General features: G+C 33.6%; 1 protein-coding gene across 1 annotated transcript in view; it reads right to left on the bottom strand.

Annotated features, from left to right (window-relative positions):
- LOC129305947 (phototropin-2) overlaps positions 1 to 18,536 on the bottom strand; it is a 29,934-nt gene extending 11,398 nt beyond the window's left edge. Inside the window, exons 1-16 of the mRNA XM_054946184.1 lie at positions 18,226 to 18,536; positions 16,948 to 17,608; positions 16,515 to 16,697; positions 13,194 to 13,285; positions 12,868 to 13,120; positions 12,472 to 12,688; positions 11,486 to 11,556; positions 10,656 to 10,762; positions 10,477 to 10,526; positions 10,261 to 10,365; positions 9,601 to 9,660; positions 8,641 to 8,730; positions 7,869 to 7,945; positions 7,176 to 7,260; positions 3,706 to 3,786; positions 2,746 to 2,849 (exon numbers count right to left, since the gene is read on the bottom strand). Coding sequence (XP_054802159.1) covers positions 2,746 to 2,849; positions 3,706 to 3,786; positions 7,176 to 7,260; positions 7,869 to 7,945; positions 8,641 to 8,730; positions 9,601 to 9,660; positions 10,261 to 10,365; positions 10,477 to 10,526; positions 10,656 to 10,762; positions 11,486 to 11,556; positions 12,472 to 12,688; positions 12,868 to 13,120; positions 13,194 to 13,285; positions 16,515 to 16,697; positions 16,948 to 17,564 — 2,192 coding nt within the window. The 5' untranslated portion in view covers positions 17,565 to 17,608; positions 18,226 to 18,536. The remainder of the gene's footprint in view (positions 1 to 2,745; positions 2,850 to 3,705; positions 3,787 to 7,175; positions 7,261 to 7,868; positions 7,946 to 8,640; positions 8,731 to 9,600; positions 9,661 to 10,260; positions 10,366 to 10,476; positions 10,527 to 10,655; positions 10,763 to 11,485; positions 11,557 to 12,471; positions 12,689 to 12,867; positions 13,121 to 13,193; positions 13,286 to 16,514; positions 16,698 to 16,947; positions 17,609 to 18,225) is intronic.
- Between the last annotated feature and the right edge of the window lie 3,553 nt (positions 18,537 to 22,089).

Here is a 22,089-nt window from a genome sequence, read left to right as displayed (position 1 = left end):
TTCTTATGCAAGAAGGTCAACCAAACGCTTATTTTAGCAAGGGGTTGGCTGAAAGGCATCAAAAGCTCTCATTCTATGAAAAAGAATTAATGGCATTGGTGCTAGCTGCACTTCATTGGCATCAATACTTGGAAAGGCAGAGATTTATAATTAGATAAGACCAGCAAAGTTTGAAGTATTTGCTTGGACAGAAGTGAAAGACGTCTTTTCAAATGTTTTAGATTGCTAAATTGGTAGGATTTGATTATGAAATTCAATACAAGAAGGGGCATGAAAATTCAGCAGTGGATGCTCTTTCTCGTATGCCAAGAAAGCAATTAATGATGATAGTTTTAGATACTTCTTCCCCAAAGTTGCTTGAAAAAGTTAAAAGAAGTTAGTAGAATGATGTTATAATTGCAGCTATACAGAAGAAAGTTCAAGAGAATAATGGGATTTGGGGTCATTTCTCTTGGGATGATGACATGTTGAGGAGGAAAGGGAAGTTAGTGATTGGACGTGATCCTATCTTGAAGTAGCAAATTCTTGAGTGGCTACATTCTAGTCCTCAAGGGGGACATTCAGGAATTCAGGCTACTTATCACAGGATTAAAGCACTATTTTGGTGGAAAAAGCATATCAATGATGTGACAGATTTTATCAAACAATGTGATACCTGTGCCTTTTGTAAGTATGAAGCTATTGCAACCCTTGGACTATAACAGACTCTTCCCATTCCCAGTCAAATTTGGGAAAGTATTATCATGGATTTTATTGAGGGGCTTCCCAAATCTCTTGGTAAGAATACAATTTGGGTCGTAATTGACAGAATGAGTATGTATGTTCATTTCATCCCTCTCACTCATCTTTATTCTGCATCTTCTCTAGCACAACCTTTTATGGATTATGTCTATAAACTTCATGGCGCACCTGCTGAAATTATAAGTGACAGTGACCCAATCTTTATGAGAGTTTTTGGAAGGCATTCTTGAAGATTCAAGGAGTTAAATAGCAACTTTCTACAGCCTATCACCCTCAAATGGATGGGCAATCAGAAGTCTTAAATAGGTGTCTATAAACCTTCTAAGGTGTATGTACTGGGAACGATTGAAGGACTGAAGCAAATGGGTGTCACAAACTAAATGGTGGTATAATACTACCTTTCAAATAGCAACTAAGGTGACTTCACATGAACTTTTGTATGGTCAAAAAGCCCCTATTCATTGTCTTTATTTGCCTAATAGTTCTGTTTTAGATGTTTTAGACAGGTCTTTTTCAGCAAGAGAAGCAGTGATAGCTGTTTAAAAGCATCATCTACATCGTGCAGCCAATTTGATGAAGCAGAAAGCTAATTCCCAGAAAACAGATTGTGAGTTTGTTGTTGGTCAGTGGGTTTTTCTTAAGTTGCAGCCCTATAGAAAAATATCTGGAGCTGCAAGTAGTACTCAAAAATTGGCTCCTAGATATTTTGGGCCCTACAAGTCGTAAAACATATTGGTGTAGTTGCCTACAAGTTAGAACTGCCACTAAAATCTAGAATACATCTAACCTTCCATGTTTCTCTATTAAAGCTATGGCATGATCTTAAAGTAAGCAAAGGCATCCACCACTTGACTGGCCAGAAATTCCAGCCATAGTAGAACCTGAACAAATTCTGCAGAAAAGGGTGGGTTGAAAGGAGGGATGAATTATCACTGAAATTGTAGTTAAATGGAAACAAATGCTAGATGATGAAGCATCTTATATGCCTTTGTATCAATTTCAACAAAAGTTTTCTCAATTTGTTGTAAATGATCCTTGAGGGCAAGAATCTTTTTTTTTTTTTTTGGGGGGGGTATTGTTATCATTTTATAATGGTGACATCAGTTAGTTTGTATAGATGTTAATATGTGTGGCCGTTAGTAGCTGTTAGTTATTTTTCCTATCCCTATAAATACCGGCAACTCAAATTGTGAGCATTAAGATTGGTCAATGTAGACTCGCATGCTATTCAGCATATTCTCTTCTCTATCTCTAATTCCTCTTCGTCTCTCCTACCTTCCCTATTCTTCTCTCAATCTCTCCTAATTTTTCCCCAATCTCTACCAGTCCGAATTATTCTCATACATCAATAGCCATCTATTCCTATAGCATTTATGACCATTAAGTTTCAAACGATAACTTACTGAATTCAAAAATGTGAGCCAAAACTTATGGATTGCCAACAATTTCTATAGCACATGAGAAGACAAGTCGATAAGCAGCATTTGCATGATAGAATTTATCCATATTTAACCTTTGCTGTGGGTAAAATTAGTAGTCTTTTTCTCTTTTTTGATTGAAGACTTCTATTTAGATGGTTTGGGCATGTACAAAGAAGACCAAGGGAGGCACCAGTGAGAAGAGTGGAACATATAACTTTGAGTCCGATTAAGAGAGGTAGAGGAAGGCCTAAGAGAACACTCTTGGAAGTTGTTGAACGTGATCTCTTAATTAATAATATTTCTAAAAGCTTAATAAATGATAGAGCACAATGGCGTCTTGCAATCCATGTAGCCGACCCCACCTAGTGGGATAAAGGCTTGTTGTTGTTGATTGAAGACTTCTATTTAGAAGAAGCAAAATTACAAAAAATAAGGTTTAGACAGCCTCCTAGAGAGAAGAAAGCAAAGAAAGAGAAGGAAAAAAATTGGAAAACAAATCAAACTTCAAAACCCAATTACACTGCCTGACAATTTCAAGTAATTGTAAGGCACAAGTTATGAGAAAATTTCTAAACAAAAATACCTTGCCGATTCCTCCTTGAAAATCTTCATAGGTTGCTTATCTAACAATGCAAACAATTCACCACCAGGGTAAAAGTCTGTTATCAAACATACATGTGTAGAAGTCTGTGAAGATAAAGAAAACATTAGAACATAGATAAAGTACCATAAGTTGACAAGATTGAAAAGCATTTGTGACTAAATGTATGACAAAGCTAATGACATGAATATATAAAATGTAGCAGAAGATTTTTTTTCAGAAGCACAATGCATATGGTTATCATGATACCAGCTCAAAAGAGCTCCTCCAAGTTATCTTTATATTTATAAATAGAAATCCCCTTACAAGACCAAGAGAATGAATCCATATAGAAAAAAATAACAATAACAAAGCCTATCCTTTCCCAAAGAACATTTGTTGGTTATTATGATAATCTCACATATCTGTTAACTGTTTCTATAATTTATTCTCACTGATTTCATATGATTATAATGACAAACTTGTTGCCATGATCCTAATAAAAACTCCTCTATTTCGTTCTGTAAAATTTGAAAGGGGAGGGAGGGAGAGGAGGGGGGGAGGGAGAGAGAATAGCATGTATACTTTATTCAAGTAGGTGAATACAGACCTGCATGAACAAGCGGTGACAATTTCTTAAATTTAAATTAGGAAGCAATAAGGTATATTATATTTGTGTATATACATTATATGTATATATCCCTTTTTTGCTAAATAACCAATTTATTGAGATAATAACTAGCTAAGACAATAAATATAACTAATTTAAATTAATGTATAGTAAAAGAGGATGTGTTATCCTACAGCTCCATTGTATTTCTTTCAGAACTTTAATGTTCTTGAACAAGAAAAATAGACTCTAACATAAGCAGAGGCAGCTAAGCATGAAGGATACCTGCACTCATAGCATGTAGAGATGAGTTGAAAATGGTAATAGAAGATATAGATAATTAGTAAGTATACCTGAAAAGAAGTGTATAGAGTGGGAAGAAAAGGATGGTCCAGCAATGATATAATCTCTCTCTCAATGCATGCTCGATGAACCTGAAATAGCAATTATTTCATTCCATCTAAGTATAATCAATGTGATAAATCTACTACTACTCTCAGGAACAGGATAAAATCTGTGCTAGCAAAATGCGCAAGCTCAAGTGCCCATGTAGAAAAGTGAAGTTTTTCAGTACATTATCATCCATAGTATCTCTAAGTTTAAAATTATACAGTCAAAATTTTTTTAAAAAATAAAATCCATGTTTGCTTATTATTTTAAGCTAGGGGTGAAGCAGTAAATTAAATCCTCACATGCTTAAAAATGACACCAATAAAGGATTTTCTTTTCAAGAAAGAAACCAGCAGAAGTATAGAGGTGTTATCGGGTGCAAATTAAATTGGATCTCTCATTGATAGGTGATGGACCTTAGGACATTGTAGCTATGTTAGGGTTAATATTGTTACTTGGAGAAATAAGAAACAATAATTTATAGCCTGAAGAAGCATTGAAGTCAATATATGAGCCGTGATTGATGGAATATAAGAAAGTATATGGTTAAAAAGGCTCCATCATGAACTTTAATTTTCTACTTCATTATCTATAAAGTTATTGTGTGACAACCAAGCAGCAACAATCATTGCAAAGAAGCCGATCAATCATGAACCAATCATGTTGAGATTGACATGATTTTATCAAACAATAATAGAAAAGAGAATTGATAGGACTAATTCTAACATGCTAAAAACTAGCAAAATCCAGAAAATACTCTTCAAATGGAACTAAAAATACTGTTACTAAATATCTAAATTGGATTACAAGAGAAATAATGATTCAAGATAATCTTATCTCCCCATATGCTCATACACTAAAATTACAATTACAAAGAAACAACACAAAATACACCCACAGAACATAATCACAAAACACAAGCCACTCACCAACACACACTAAATAGAAGATAAAATGATGAAGAAAGATAGTCTTTGATGGAGTTTTGGTAGTATAGGATACCAAGTCTCACATTGAGTAGTATGAGATGTTTAATGGGGTATTCAAATGGGTTAGTTATCCTATCTCAACAGCTAACTTTTGGGGTAGAGTTTCCCATTCTACTTAGGTACCCATCAATTAAAATCAAAGCCCAGCCATTGGCAGCTTTGAAGTGGGCTACCCATGGAGGGTTTTGACTGGCAAGAAGCTAAGTTAAGTGTCATGGAGTGCAGCCACCAAGATGTCAACTTTTCATAAGGGGCCAATTGATGGAGACATATATTGAGTAGTATGGGATGCTCAATGTGATATTTAAGTGACTTGATTCTCCCACCTTAATAGCTAACTTTTTGGGTAGGGCTTCCCATCCTACTTAAATACCCATCAATCTTCCTCCACTCCAATCTGGCATTCAAGAGGCTAGAGCTCTTGATAGAAAATATGGCAAATATTACTTTAGGAGTAAATAATTTATTACTTCTTATTGCCTTTCATTAGTTTATTAGTTTTGTTGTTTTTCATTTAACTTTTGTAAGTTTCCTTCTTGTGAAGGAAACCAAGCAGCAAGTGGATTCTTATTACTTTTCATTAGTTTATTAACTTTTGTAAGTTTCCTTCTTGTGAAGGAAACTAGGCAGCAAGTGGATGTTTCCTTGTTAGGAAGGAAACCTCATGCTTATAAATAGCATGACTTGTATTCAGGAAGGGGAATGAATGTTTGAAGCATTATGATTTTCTGAAAGCTCCCTCTCTCTCTTCAGTTCTGCATCTCTCTTCTGTTCTCCCTCTCATATTTCAGTCACTTCTCTCTCTTTTCACCTTCTCTGTTCTCACTTCCCCTCCGCCTCCCACTCTCTGTTTCTGTTTCTTCTCCCTTATCCTATTCTGTTCAAATCAGTGTGAGTGTGAGTGTTTGTGTTTTACATCAGCTCTCCTCACCACTCACAATTTTCAAAATACTCCACCCCCTCCCTCTACATAAAAGGAAAGGTTTAAAGACTAAAAAACTTACAAAAGGTTGAACATAATCTAGCTGTAACTAATCCCTATTCATACATCACTTTCCACCTTTAGGTAATTCTCTTATCCACTAGAAGATAATTCTTTAGTCTCTTTCTTACACCATTTCCCTTCCAATAGACTATGTTATAGGCCCTAAGAAATGATATATATATATATATATGTTCTAATTCTTGAACTCTATCAGCGTCTATGTCTTGTTTCTATTATATAGAATGAACCTAATAACTATATATACTCCTATATGATCTACATAATAAGATGATAAACAAGTATAAAATATTGAAATGCAGAATAAACATTCATGGTCTGCCATTTTCTTTAACAGGTATATCTTGTTTCCTCTTCTTGTTCTTATTGTTTTTCCTTATGTAGTCTCTAAAATTCTTAATGGGGTTATGGCAGAAATAAATGACCTTCATCTTGCCCTAGTTGAAAAATTGGATTGAAAGTGAATGGCAATCTGGGAACTTGTATTTGATTATTGAATGAATACTTCTGGATACATTGACAAACTATTTATAGGCCTAGAGTTAAATGAAATTCATTGTGGTTCACCTTATGAGTTAGTTTATTTACAGTAAACTCCATAAAAGTAAAAGGAAAAAAAAACAGAGAATTAGGAACTCCACAATCCCTCTTAAGATGCCCTTGTTTAGATTGTTGAACATCAAGATGGGTTCTTGAAATAGCTTTTGTTAGGATATCGACTTTGTGTTGATATGTAGGTGTATGAATCATCTCAAGGATCCCTGATGGAGAATTAGTAGTATGGAATACCAAGCTCAATTGGGTATTTAAGTGGGTTGGAGCTTCCATCTCAATAGCTAGCTTTTGGGGTTGGGTTCTTTATCCTACTTAGGTATCCATCAACTGGTATCAGCACTTGGTTGTTGGCGGTTCCGAACAGGGCTATCCATGGAGGGTTCTGACTGGCAAGAAGTCGAGCTAAGTGTCATAGAGTGCAACAAACGGGATGTCAGCTTTTCATGAGGAGCCAATCAATGGAGACTTAATAATATGGGATACCAAGTCCCATATCAAGTGATATGGGATGCTCAATGGGGTATTCAAGTAGGTTGGTTATTCTATCTCAACAACTAACTTTTGGGATAGGGTCCCCCATCTACTTAGGTACCCACTAGACACATACATAGTAAGGTCATGTATCATAGTTAACTTCCACTTTTCCAGCTGGGAGTACTACCAACCAAAAAATGTTAAAAAGTTGACAATATCTCATAAAGAAGAAATGTTTGAAAGTGGGAGAAAAGTTGATAGGAAAACAATTTTTTTTTAAAGGTTTGAACCTCTAGAAAGGCATATATCATTCATATTGTTCAATCACAATTCATTTATCTTCACTACTTACAATGATGTATGCAAGAACCCTTTAAAGAATAAACCTAGTGGTTTTCTTACATATCCAGACCTTATTACGATTTAGCAAGACTGATTTTTCCATTGCCTTCATTGCATATAGTTCACCTGCACCTTGAAGCTCCACAAGGTGAACACTGTAGCAGTAAAACAAAACAACAATTTGATAAGAAAGCAAGGCATCTCATTTACCAGGAGACTGATAAGATATAGTAAAGCACCATAACCTTGAACTCGAACTCATCAATCGTGTTGAAGTAAGAAGAGTGGCTAGGTTAAAACAAATAACCAATAGGTTGGGTGAATACTAGTACTGTGCCTCTTGTACTCTACCTAAGTTTCACTATAAATATACACATATATGGAACCTGTCAAATTTGTTCTCTCTCTCCTCTTTCATTGCCTATACAGTCAATATTGTAACCAAATTGATGCAAAATCCTGAAGATATTAATTTCATTGTTGTGCAGTAAATGCATTATATAGGGCATGTTTGGTACAAAGGAATTTCTATTGTAGAATGGAAAAGAAAAGGGAACACAACAGCAATATGTTAAAGATATATATATAATTTAAATAAATGTAATCAATGCAAAGTAAAATCAAAATGTGACAACCAGCAATGTACAAAAGGCATAAAGGAATTAGGTAAAAAATTAAGTTAATGTAAAGTCCAGTGCATGCCACTAATTCCAACTGTACCTATCAAGTAGGGTGAGTAAAAAAATTAAAAGGAAAAAAGTACCTGCCAGTATCTCCACAACCCAATGGCCTTATTGGCATAAAATGATGCAGTCCAATTTTTTCACCACTTGCAGTTAACTAAAAATCCAAAGAATAGGATAAACAAAATATTATTAAGATATAAAATAAATTTGCTATAGAACGTTTATAAATAACTCAAGCATTCATAAGTAGACATGCTAAATTATGAAGTGACTATCACGTTATGGATGCACAGTTGGAACCATAACCACTAAAACAACAATGATCAATTCAATCAAACAAATATTACAAATGAACACAAATAAAATGATTTAAATCCATTATAAAACTACATCCAAAATAATTTGATGCCTTGTAGGATCTGAATTATTATTATAGATTTCAGAGTAAATTGAACAGCTAGACTAAAATAAATGAGTCAATATCTACGGGGCTTAGCCTCATATAGCTAACTGTAGAATTTGAGAGAGAATTTAAAATGTCACTGTAGCTGTTAATCTCCACCACGCTCCCAACGAGAGTATTTTGTACTCTCCAGTTTTCCTCCCCTTTTGCTTCATTGTTGGAATAATTTATGGAGTTTCCAAATTCATGGTAGAAAAAGACACCATTTCCATAGAGCTATTACAAAATAAATCAAATACATTTTTCACTGGATCTACACCATGTATGAGCCCTATGGAGCCACTCTCTTCTGTAAGGTCTAGCAATCTCATGGGAATAGAAAAAAAATGGAAATAATGTGAATATGTGATACTGCAGGAAGAAGTTCACAAGTGTCAAATCAATACCTTCTGTATTGCCATCCAAGAAGAACTTTCCTTTTTATGAGGTCTTGGTAAGACAGGCTGAGAATGAATTGCCCACAAATCTTCCGGTCTCTACAAGATAAGAGCTACATACTCATTGATGTGCGACAAAAGCATAAGAAAACCAAATAGCCTAAATCCTACATCAACCATCCTCTCTAAGAGCTAGTTCGGCCTAGCTTTTGAGGTGGGAGAAATTGTTTTTTTTTTTTGGGTTAAAAGTACTTAATTAAAAAAAAATACCTGTTTGGCCAATTCTTATGTAAAGAAATAAAATTAAAAAAAAAACTACTTTTGAGTAAAACAAACAGCAGTTTTTCCATTGAGGAATAAAACAGAAACTCAAATTTCTTCTCCAAAGCAGAAGCTGACAACTTTTTTATTGAAGAAAAAAATATCCTCACGAAAAATCATTAGTTACCGCCAATATTTTCACCTAACATCTACCCTCTTTATATACCAAACATCTGCTCTCACTCAAAGGCAAATATGCACATTATAGTAATTTGACACAAGTATTTTATATAAAAAAATTCCAAACATAACACATCAATAAAAGCACTTTTCCTATGATTTTGCTAAATACAGAGCCGATTCTCTCCAGTAGTCCTTGTAAAACTCTATTTGAAAAAACTTGTTTTAAAATAAGAAAAATCCACATCAACCCCAAAGTAGTTGAAAAGCAATATTGCCTGCTAGACCATATTTTTTCACATAGAACCATTATAGCAATACAAAAGTGGTGTATATGGAGGTTTTTACTATCTCTTATGATAATGGAAAATTACATTATGTTGAATAAGTTCTCGATATTCAGAACAGCATCATTTGTATACTGATTGATATCTTTTGGTAGCAGAAAGTTAAATGAAACATCAGTTATTTGACAAAAATTCAAAAAATGTTATAAATCTAAACAACAGCCAAATAGGGATACCTTACCAAGTTGGCATCAGGAAGCTCCCGGACAGCCTCATCAACATTTTCTGCAGTTGCTTTGACCTGATAACAGAGACAGATGCAGAGTAAGTTTACTGAAAATATAGGACAATGCTAGTTGTGTTTTTGTTTAGAGGTAGATAAAAAAAAAAGGGTGTAAAAAAATAGATTTCAATATAGCACATCTACGATGCCAAGCATATAGCACATATATGCCCAAATTATGTGCAAGCAATGCCACATCATTTTTTCTTTCGTCCATGTCATGTCACTTGTTTGCCCTTCGTAGTTAATTTTTTGTCCAAACTAATAATAATTGTATTACTGAATGTCCATTTTACAGAATTTTTTTTTTTGGGAAAGTGCCTTGGAAATCTCAATATATTGACAAATAGAACTGGAAAATAATTGACATCCATTTGAAAGTTTTATCTGTAAAGAATATATTCCTGGACAGCAAGCTATTAGGAAGTTAAATAACAAAAACAAGAGAAGCTATCACATTATCTCAGATCAGTTCATGTACACAAGATCTACAAGCACATAAAATATAAAAAATGATTAGATGAAAAAATAACAAATAATAATAATGAAAAAGAAAACAAGAAAATGACAGAGTTCTCTGAGAAACAATAATAAGATGTGAAAGAAAAAATTACTCACCAATTTAGAACTTTGTTGCTCTGTTTTCTCAGATAGGCGGTTTCTTAAAGGTTCTACATGATCACTTCCATCCAATTGGACGCCTATAAAGTATTGAAGCTCACCCTAAAGTAAAATTTGATTGAAAGGGGAAAAAAGGGAAAGACAAAATATCAGATAAAATATTGAATTTTTCATGTGCAACTTTATTGTTCCCTTGAAGAATATTATAGCTACCTTTTGATCACGCATAGGCTGCAAGTGGAACAAATTCCAGAACTTCTTTCCTACAAATTATAAGAGAAAAAAATTTTAGGCTTGCTATTTTTTGTTTCTCTAAGTAGACTATCTTATTCTTCTCTCTCAAATATTTCATTGTCTCTAATAAATTTGAAAAAAATGGAACACATGTATACCACTCTTGGTATAGTTGATCAGCTGAACAGTGATTTCCCTCTGTTCTCTGATAGCATCTCTGATCTTTGCGACAGTTGCTTGATCTGTTTCTGGTCCTTGAAGAAACCTGCATAATGAATGAAGTGTTTATAATGTCAATGATCTGGAAAAAAAAAAGAAGTTCATGAATACAAGAAAAACCTAGCAAGACCAAAGGAGACATTTACCTGGTCCAACAGAATATAATATGCTAATTTTAACTATTAGCCACTCATGTACACCATGTTATCAGAGGCAAAGATTGATTAGCATAAAATGTTATGTCAATCTTATACAATTAGTCTTCATTTGTCTTAGTAAACATAGAGTATCATAAAGATTGTAGGCTCTTAATTTTGAAGGATATTGGATGATGGAATAGTACTGGAAGAGAAATACCAAACACCTTAAAGGCGCTTGATAAAATTTTAACATTTCAAAGAATTTCTTTCTTATCTCCTTTCCACTTCAAAAAAATCCATATCATCAAAATATAATAATAGAAGTGACTACCTAAGAGATATAAGGGACTACACAAAACATTATATGACTTTACATGGTTCCCGCAACTCAATATATAACACAAGGCAACAAGCAAAGCATTAAATCTAGCCAGCAGAGTGACATAAATAGAAGAGTACACCACCAACAACAACAACAACAAGAAGCCTTATGCCACTAGGTAGGGTGCATAAATAGAAGAGTAAAAGGGGAAAAATAACTTAATATACATGAAGTGAGTAAAGGTGAATATCACTACAAGACATGAATGCAAAGTGAAAGTATAAACAAACTATTGTATGATTCATACCGACAGTTTCTTCCCAAAATTTCTTCTCGCGTATATTCTGTAAGTTCAAGAAAGCTATCGGATGCAAATATCTGCACAAGGCACCAACTATAGTCATCAAAAGGTAAAATCAAACCATTACAAAAATTTCCTTACTCACTAGATAGATGGCTGTTTGTGTATTCATAATAAATGTGTATATATAATGTCAATCTTGATAATTTAGATTATTACTATCAATTACTGGAGCCAAATTTGTTGTGCTGCTATATAATCCCACAACTAAGAAAAATGTCTAAAGAAGCTGTTATGACAGATATTTTACAATGTGGTTAGTGGTCCTATATGCCAAGAAATAAACACAGAATCAGAGTTTTATATCCCAGACATTTGCTTGAAAACAATTAAATAAACTTTTAATGAGTAAAATGCAGTCACATCCTTAAAACTAGACCTTCTTTACCAAGACTTCTAATTTGTTAAGTAAAAAGTAATAAAAAGAAAATCATGCATAAAATCTTCATAACCATCTATTTTGCATTATATTATTGTTCTACAAAATATTATAAACAGCATCATCAAATTTTGATTATAATTCCAACATTAACATAAAAAGCTAAAGATAAGTTAATTTCATCATAAGAAATTCAGTAATCAACTCAAGTCATCCTCATTTCATTGAATTTTATCGTCAGAAGTGTCTAATTTCCAACTATGATAATTTTCAATACACATTTCAAAAAAGGAGACAGAAAATATCTGTCATTAATCACTGTATGAGGAATTAAAATACGTTGTATTAAATTTTCAATATGGCCTTGTGGCAACTCCCAGAATGTGATTCATTGACCACTACAAAATAAAGAGATGAAGAAAAGGATTCCTAATCCCATATATGATTCTGCCAACTGCTTTTATAGATAGAATTAGAGATTAGATAATCCAGCCATATTAATAATAGTAGCACCTAATGCTTCCGAGCAAATAGGAAACGAAACTTATCATACGATTGGGTTATCTGGAAGTCTAGGATCAGAAATCACAAAATTCTTTTCAATACGCTCCAATGTGGTTGCTAGATCAATTCCCTGCCGTATATCCCTTTCCCTTTGAAGACGCTCCCAACTGTCAGAACATTCCATGTCCTTAGTCATCAAAACCTCTGGCTCAACAATGGGCTTTTCATCATGCTTCCCTGTAGAGCTTTGAGATCTCCCTTTGAAACTGCAGTAAAATGTAAGACATGTCAAAAACATATTCTAATCCATATCTCCCAAGGAAAAAAAAAACAAAAGAACCAAGCAAACATTCTTCCCCAATTCCATAAGAAGTACAGTCAATGAGTCAACTGAAAATATGAGGAATAAAAGCACAATTTGATATAACAAAAAAGAAATATGTACCTTATGAAAGAAATGCGCCCTGACTTCCTTTTGCTTTTATCACCTTGGAAGTCTAGTGAAGTAGTTTGTCTCTTTGTTGAACTAGTACTCTCGATTTCAACAGACTTTGGCAAAACAAAATCAGAACTGATTTTTTCTAGCTCTTCAACCTTACTGGCATTATCATGGCTCACAGACCGAATGATGGATTTTGGGTCCTTGACAGTATGGACAACCTCTGTGATGGAACCCAAAGCTTTCTCCTTCTGACGGGCTGAAAATTAAAATTTAATTATTATGGTAAACATATAATCAGAAATGGCACAAGAATGGCTAACCATGATTACCATCATAACGAATTAATGACTTAGGCAATCCATTTGGCCGTAATGCCTTTTCATTTATGCCTTCAGTGTATTTGCTCACCTCAACCTGCATTCTGCAGTAGTAGCTGTATCAAGCACATGTCTATGTGTTCAAATACATTACTGGTGTAATAAAATAATGTGTACCAGTATAAAACACTTTAAGCTGTATTAAACACATTTAATCTATTTCATCATCTTTTCCTCAAAATCATCAGATGGATGTATTAAGTACATTGCAAGTGTAATAAGCAAAATGTCCACCTGCATTTAGTACTTCAATCTGTACTAAACATATTTCATCTATTTAGTCATCTTTTACACAAAATTATCAGATGGATAAGGAAAATAAGATACCCTAAAATATACTTTAACAAGGAAGCCTCAAACTAAAATGGAGCAAGGGTCCTGCTAAAGCTGATTGATCTGTCCGCATAACAGCACTCCCTTAAATACCCCCATGTAGAACACTAAATAGAGCCTTACAAACAATTTTATTCCCAAAGCATATATACTGGCAAAAATATGCCACTGATCTAACCACACAAACAGGAGGATCCCATAAATCAAACATAGCCACAATATTTTGTCCTTCTTTAAGCCTTTGAAACGACTAAGGAGAAACTTCTCCAAAGTTTTAAGACAAATTCAGTTTCACCAAAGGTGCTAGATAGGCTGTACCAAAGGTAGTCATTGTTGGATGATGGAGAAATAAACAAGAGAGAGCTACAAAATCAGATCTAAACATTACACACTAGTCTGCAAACCTGCAATTGGTCAACCTATGGAGTATTGCTTACCAGACAAAGCTCGAGGTTCCAAATAGGCTTATAAAGAAGAACACTCTTCCATATTAAGAATATGGCTATGATTTGAGACAATAAAAATACCAGGAGACTTAGGATTTCAAGCTCTCATGCCATTTACACTAGATAAAAGGAAATGAAGCTCATCACTTTCACTTTCATTCAGGTTAAAAAGGGGGTGGGGAGGAGGAGGAGGAGGAACTAGAAAGGAAATTCGAAGAGTGATTGAAATCCTCAAGAGTGGAGAAATTCCAAGGCGGATTCAAGACCCTAGGTTGGTGGGGGCAAAAGGACAAACTATTAGAATTGGAACTCAGGGAGGTCAAAATATTAAAACTAGTGGGTCAAAAAAGGTAAATTTTACATGCCTTTCATGTAATTTTTGCAAAAGTGAGTGGGGGCAAGTGCCAACTCTTACCACAACATAGGTTCGCCATTGGGTCATTAGATCACACCTCACATCCAATCACTCTACTTGGGCCAAATTTGTAGCCTAAGCAAACTCAGTACTATTTGTCCATCACAAGTTTACCGTTGGGAAAAAGAAAAACTAATCTCCCAGCCAGAGTGAACCCAATCATCTACTTTGATCCTAAAAGTATTTCATCCTTTCCTGAAACACTTTCACATCATGATGATATTCTTATTGCCTTATAAAAGAGCACAAGAAAGTGCATTGAGCATCCTTCGTGTAAATTTTGAGAGATGACAGGTAGAGAAGATAGTGCGTGCATTTTATCCATGTCGGCAGATACATATACATAAGGGTGGTAAAAACTTCCTAACTTTAAATCAGGAAGAAATAGGCAAGAAGACAAGATATTTAAATTTGAATGTATATCTATACCTACTCTTATGAAATAACTAATTTAAATAGCTAACCAAGCAATTATCAAATTGAAAATAAGCTGTCTATTTATATTGAAATAAACTTCTTACAGAAGGCACTGGTGTTAGAAAACAACTAGGGTTTTGGAGCATATAAATCATGTGCACCAATCTCGTTATGTATGTACTTAATTTGAGAACCCTAAAGGGACTAAGTGAATACATCCACTAGTTGGTCATTTGAAATGATAAACTTTGTACCTAGATGCCCATACTGAATATTCTCCCTTGTTGACAATGGATATGCTTGGTCCTCTAATGAGACACTAGATTAAAAGCGATATAGATTGCCACTTGGTTATCAACACTATTTGATTGGTACTTTCAAACTCTAATTCCAGCATGTGTTGCTTCATAAACATAAGCTCACATGCTGCTAAAGCCATATAAGATACTCAGCTTTTGCACTAAACCTTGCCACTACACTTTGTTTCTTACTCTTTCACACAAGAATTTGTCACCTAACCATAGAACATTTCTCACTAATCCTCATGCCATCCCTATTCCTAAAAAGTTATCCAATACATCAGAAGTAAAAATTGGATACATGCAATGAAGGCTGACATTGACGTATTTGAGGGGAAAATTTTGAGACTTGGTAAAGCTACTAATAGGGAAGAAATCTGTTGATCATAGATAGGTATATTCATATAACCCTTTAAAGAGATATAACGCTTGGAATGTCAATAAAAGGTATACTCAAGACTTACTGCATTGATTCTGAGGAAACTTTTGTCCCAATTGCAAAAATGAATATCACAAGACTTGAGTCTTATTATTTGAGATGTACCAATTGATAAAGGTGTTATCTGAGTCTTGTGGTGAAGATGATTTATTTGTCCCATACAAGAGCTAATCTAGCCTATGTAGTGGATCTTGTTAAGTTAGTTTAAGCAATCCTAAGGCTGTTTTACAGAATCTTATGATTCTAATTTTTGTCACAGAGTAACTGCCCTTGAATCTATAACTATCAATGTATTTAGGGAGAATGATAGATAGGTTCCAAAAGGATCAATTAATTTAAATTAAATCCCAAGTGCCAAACTCTAAGAATATGCAAATTCGTCTCTCAATTTTGCAACTTGATTGTAATAAATTTGCAACTTGTTTTCTAAATTTTAACATGGTTGAAGAATAAAAAAATTTCTTTTCCCATTAAAATTTGGAACACAAGTTGCAAATTCATCACAATGAAATTGCAAAATCGAGAGCCAAACTTGCAAATTCCTAAAGTCTAACACTTGGGATTTAATTTAAATTAATTGATCCTCTTAGAATCTCTCTATCATTCTCTCATGCATTTAGCCTCCTTCAACAAAATAAAAACTAGAATTAGACATTTTCTTACTATGAAAGTATTCTCGATGTCATATCATATATTTCAAACCATTTAGACCCCATTATATAATCCCTCCTTGGTTCATTAATCTAGGCTAAACACACTAGCACTTGGACGCTTGGATTATGTGTGATTTTACAAATAAGAAAAACAAGCAGATCGAGCAGATAAATTTATTAAAAATTAAAAACTAAAAAAATCAGCATACGTAATTTCTATGATAATCAATATGTAAGGTAAGAAGAACTAAATATGAAAAGGTAAACTGACCCAATGAATTTGATGACATTGCCCTGGCTATCTCTTATAGGAGTGACAGTGAGAAGATTCCAGAATGGGGTTCCATCTTTCTTGTAGTTTAAAAGCCTGCCACAATAGCTTTTCCCATTCTTAACTGCATCTCGAATTTTGGCTACTTCTTTCTGGTCTGTTTCGGGACCCTGAAGAAACCGGCTGCAACAAGAAATCAACTGCTTTTATTCAAAACAACCAAATTTTTAGCTTTACACGTGTTATAATGACAAGGCTCTTCCTCCCACAAAATCTCCACAACTCAACTTAATGCGAGTAGAATAATTCACCAAAACAGATTAAGGTTGCATTAGTTTAGTTAATACTTCACAGCTTTTGGGAACGATTGCTAGTCAAGGATCTAGGCTGACATTGTGATCTTTCCATCTTATATAAGGAGTAACGTGCTCACCAATTCCTTCCAATGACCTCCTTTGAAGAATAACCTGTCATACCGAAAAATCCACTGCTGGCATACATTATGGGGCAGTCTGGTTTAGTTGCATCTGAGACAACAAATGTCTGTTGTAGTGACGCCAAGGCTTCCTTCAACTCTTGTGATACCCTTGGAAATGCCCCCGATGATGACTCTGACCCATAATTTGATTCCTCAGATGTCCTTGTTGATACTGCTGCAGTAAATCTATCTGACAAATTTTTGCCTCTTTCACCATCGAAGGAGGAACTGGTTGTCACTCCTTCTATTGCTTTAAAACTACCTGAGTTCATCACAAGGCCCCATTCAGCAGTTCTCTCAGCTATGCTTGCTTCAGTTAAAATTTGATGATCCAAAGGCTTTTGCTCGTTCAGACGCTCCCTTGCATCACTGTCTTTCTTTTCATTCTTAGCCCCAAAATCATCCATATTCGCTGAGTTGCTAGAATTGGCAAAATTTGATTTGCTAGGAAATGCCATCCACTTGTCCACAGATTCCCTGCTATCTTCTGAATAAAAGGAAACGAATGCTAATCCACCAGCATTATGATCATCATTAGCAGATGATCTCTGCTTCTCCTTGTGCTTCTCCATTTATACTATTCCTCCAACAATGAGTACAGACTTGAGAGTACAACCTGCCAAATTCAAAACTGAACATGTTCAGCCTCTAAAAACTGCTCTTTGGGAGGCTAACAAGATTTTCCACCATTACAGATACACCCACCATGGAATTTTCCAAGGAGACTTGTATTTATGAACATAAAATATTAGACGAAATAAATCTATATCAGCAGAAAAGTGCAAATTAAAAGACTTAGTATAAAATAACAATCAAAATCCTAAAAAGTGCAAAAATCCTGCAGGAAGTGTCATAACACTTGCATAAATAATTGAAGCAGTAAATCACATAATTGAGAATCAGCAGCAAAAAAATAACGTTTATGTATGTGTTCAATAATTCCTAAAGGAATAATCAAAATGCCCAAAAAAATTTGAAATCTTGTACATAGTGCGATACCTTTCTCACAAAGTGAAGTTGACTATTTGAAGGGGTTTGGATAGAGATAATGTATAACTGCCAAGTTAAAATTAGAGGCGCGTGGGGAAAAGATGAAGAGAGAAACTCCAATAGTTCTCTAATGGGTAAATAAAATTTAGTCCTTTCATGAGATGTATTCCTACCTCTACTTTTGGCCAGAAAAAAAAAAATGGCAGAGCCCAAAAGAAGATAATATTGGCTTCAGCTATGTACCTAATCTTGACAGTTTTGGTACGCTTTAACTTCACTGCTTGCTCTTAGAAGAAAAATCTTGAACCCCTGAAGATCGCGTTCGTCAATGTCTCGAACTGCAATGTGCCTGTATATTTCTCTCTCTCCTGCTTCGAGCTTCCTCGAGTGCTTGAGCGTTAAAATAGAGAATCAATGAGGAGACGTTTCATTTGAAAGGCCAGAAAAGTGATTAAATAGATATTTGCTTGTACGCACGAATTAAGCGGTTGATTTCCCCGTTTATCCACCAAAATGCTTTTTTGTATTTGGAGGGGGGGAAAAACAGCAGAAGCAACACAAACAACATAGAAAAAAGAATATATGTGCAGACATGAATATTTATGCGGCCAGAAAGTATTTGGCGTGGCATTGGTTAAAGATAAATTTCGCTATCACAATTAATTAATTTGGTCTCCTTTGAAAAATGACAAGAAAGAAATGTCATGACCATAAGCAAAATAATACATCCATGGTGTGGTTGTACAAGCTTCCACGTCGTGCACAGTGTGGAGGAGGTAGAAGAATAATTGAGATGAGGGAGAGACTGAAATTGCGAGCCCAGTTTCCTTCACAAAGGCCAGCGTTAAAAAAAGTCATTGCAATATTATTGAGACAGTCGAGAAGGATGAAAGTGCTGAGCGATAGAGAAGGTCCAATAATCGTCATCACGAGTTCAATGGTGGACTGAGATGAAGTCTAACTGAAACTACCGGTCAGTTTCGCCGTGGTAAACGACAAAGAGACCAGAAAGCGTTCAAAGGCGAGAAGCACGTTTGAACTTCCATGGATATGTAGAGAGATTCCGAGGACGAAGAACCAGACCAAGGAGGAATTCGGATTCGGGAAGACGAGGCGGGAAAACTAACGTACAAGCCCAACCGCCGCATTCTTGTTGATTTCATGGTGACGGTGGCACGAGTGACTTCCGACGTCTAAGCTTCTTTTTCACTCCTGGATAAATTTAAAAGAAAAAACAAGGAAAATTGACAAATAAAAACCTTGAAATAATATTAATATCAAATTAAAATTTTTTAACACAAACCTTTTCAAATTTCAGTTCTCTTTTTATCATATTTTAGTATTAAATTTTTTTAATTTAATATTAATATGTTTATAAAGTTTTTATTTATCATTCTCCTTTGAAAAACGTAACTTGGTTATATAGTTTTATCACGTTTTTGTTATTGATGCCCTTCTAAGTTTTTGCATCTACAACGTTCTACTTTTAAATATGTTCAAAAGAATGATAATGTGACACTAATAAAATTGTTAAATTATAAAATGTGCAACTATGAATGTTAATAAGGATGCTAAGTTAAAATACAATAAGTTTGTAATTTGAATTAACAATAGGTTAAAGAAGAGGGACGATTGCTTTCTGACAAAAACTCTAAACTTTTGGTGAAAGTGCTTGTTAGCGTTGAAAAGTAAATTTCAGTTATTGGGGATCAAGTATTTTATCTTATGCGTCAAATATTCTAATTTAACATTGTTGATATAATATCTTCCCGCTAAATATATTTAAAAATAAAAAAATTAATATTACAGAAGAAACAAAATTATAGGAATTTAGAACATTAAAAAAATGCAAAAACCAATAATAAAACTATAACAACTAATAGTCATGTGTTTTCCAAAAATTTAATATTAATATCATTAATTAAATAAAAGGAAAAGAATGTTCAACTCGGTAGTTGGCAGTTGGTACGGTTGGGAAGTAATTTTTCTTGAAATATATAATATGGATTAAATTTCTAATCAGATTTATATATCACGCCATCAATGACAACAACATAAATCTCCCATGTCTTTATAATTAAGTTAAAGAGAAGTGATATTTTCACCCAAAAAAAATCTTGATATATTATATGTCATATGCTTTGCTTATGTCTCAAATTAAGACTCAAAAGTTTGACTTTAAGATGAAAAACCATTTTAAGTCTCAATTAAAGTTTTCACAACTAACTAAAATACTAGGACCCAGTTTCAAGTCTTGGACAAAGCCAAGCCAGTGGCTTATAAAGTAGCTTCACTGTCAAATATTGTTGACATACACGCCAGATTTCTATTTTCGCAATTAATAACGAAGTATCAATAAAATATGTCTCATATACAGCTGTGTAGTTGAGAGAATACTCAGAATAGTGCATTACTTCCTCCATCTCTGTCTCTATATGTAAAAAATCTTTTTAAATTTTTTTATTTTTAAATATAAGAAGTTGTTAGTATATTTTTTTTAATGAATTGATATTATACTCTTATTAAATTAAAAAAAAGATAAGTACTCTTATTAATTTATTTTGAAAAAAGAAATTTATTTTTTACGCAAAATAATTATGGGTAAAACTAAAATGTTGATGTGCTTTTAATTAGATAACTAATTTTTATTAATTTATGTGATTTAGTTAAAAATATCTTATATATAAGAATAGGGGGAGTGGATGATAAGTAGTTGTGGAACGAGCTCATTCAATTAATGAAAGTTATTTGAAAAGAGCTCACATTTGATGATGTTTCATGAGAAATAAAGAAGTTAATGCGAAAGAATTATATTCCAATATATGGTTTAAATTTCAAGCACAAAATTATTAAAAGACGGAGAGAATATAATATCATGTATCCTTAATATATAATTAAAGACTTGATTTTTTCATTAAGGGTTAAATTGAATTGAGGGTATTTTTGAAATTTTAATCCTCAAGTACCCAACAAAAAAAGGGAAACTAAAAAATAGGGTGTTGGAATAGTGCCTTCACTGTGGCCAAATATTTAGGGCTTGCTTAGTTTTGTTCTACTTTTTTGCTTTTTAAAAACTATTTTATGAACTGATTTTTAAACATCTTTTGAAACAAAATAAAATAAAATAAAAATTCATTTGATTATGTTAATTTAATAATGATTTTAGAGTTAAAGAATAGTTAGCATTAGTAGTCATCCGTGATTAAGAATGATGTCTATGGACTATGATAGTGATTGACCACAAATAAAAATAATTTAAAGGGAGCATGCTTTAAAATTGAAAAGCAAAAAACAAAAATAGCTCTAAGTGCCTATTTGGTGATGGGGGGTATTTTATTTATATTTATATATTATTTCTACTATCATACCGACTATTTAATGTATGAATTTAAGACAAAATTAAATAAAATACCTCACCTAAATATTTTGGTATAATTTTAAGGAAAAGAGATAAAATAGTATAAAAAAAACTTGAAACACGAAGCCCCTGTCAAGGACGAAGAAATTAAGGGAAAAAGCCTTATCCCCTAACGAACAAGCATGCGAAGCATTCACCCCCTTGCCAACATGACTCGCAATAGGGATTCTGAGCCATTTAACACTAGACAGCATGTGGACACGCCAAAATAAGCAAGATTGCGCAGGGACAAAAGATGTAGAACCAACATTAATATTTTAAAATATTTTAAATAAGATATCATCACATCTGATGAGATAAGGCACAATTTGGATGAATTCTAAGCCTATGGGGTTGAATTTATTGTAAATAGACCTTCCAAAAACCTTTCAAAAAATTCAATCTCACATTTAAAGGTTAGGAGACATACCATGCAATCCAAAGGAGTCTTTCGAGTTGGGAGCTTTCTCTCCTCACTTCTTTTTTAAATTCTTTTTATGTCTTTTATTATGGATTGTAAATTTGACTCTATGGATTCTTGCTGATCTCCGATAAGAAATAGCCTAGATGGGTTGAATTGTGTTATTTATTTAGTTTTGATTTTTTTTTGGTTGGACAATAATTTTTTTTAGAATATATGTTTTTTTTATATTTATCTCTATAATTTTAATCACTTTTTATATATATGGCCAATATATAATTTGTTTATA

This window comes from Prosopis cineraria, unplaced genomic scaffold, assembly GCF_029017545.1.
Source record: "Prosopis cineraria cultivar Desert tree isolate PC_DT_omini unplaced genomic scaffold, ASM2901754v1 PC3, whole genome shotgun sequence".
NCBI classification, from domain to species: Eukaryota; Viridiplantae; Streptophyta; class Magnoliopsida; order Fabales; family Fabaceae; genus Prosopis; species Prosopis cineraria.
Note: the sequence above shows the minus strand (reverse complement) of the source record. Positions and strands in the feature narration are given on the sequence as shown.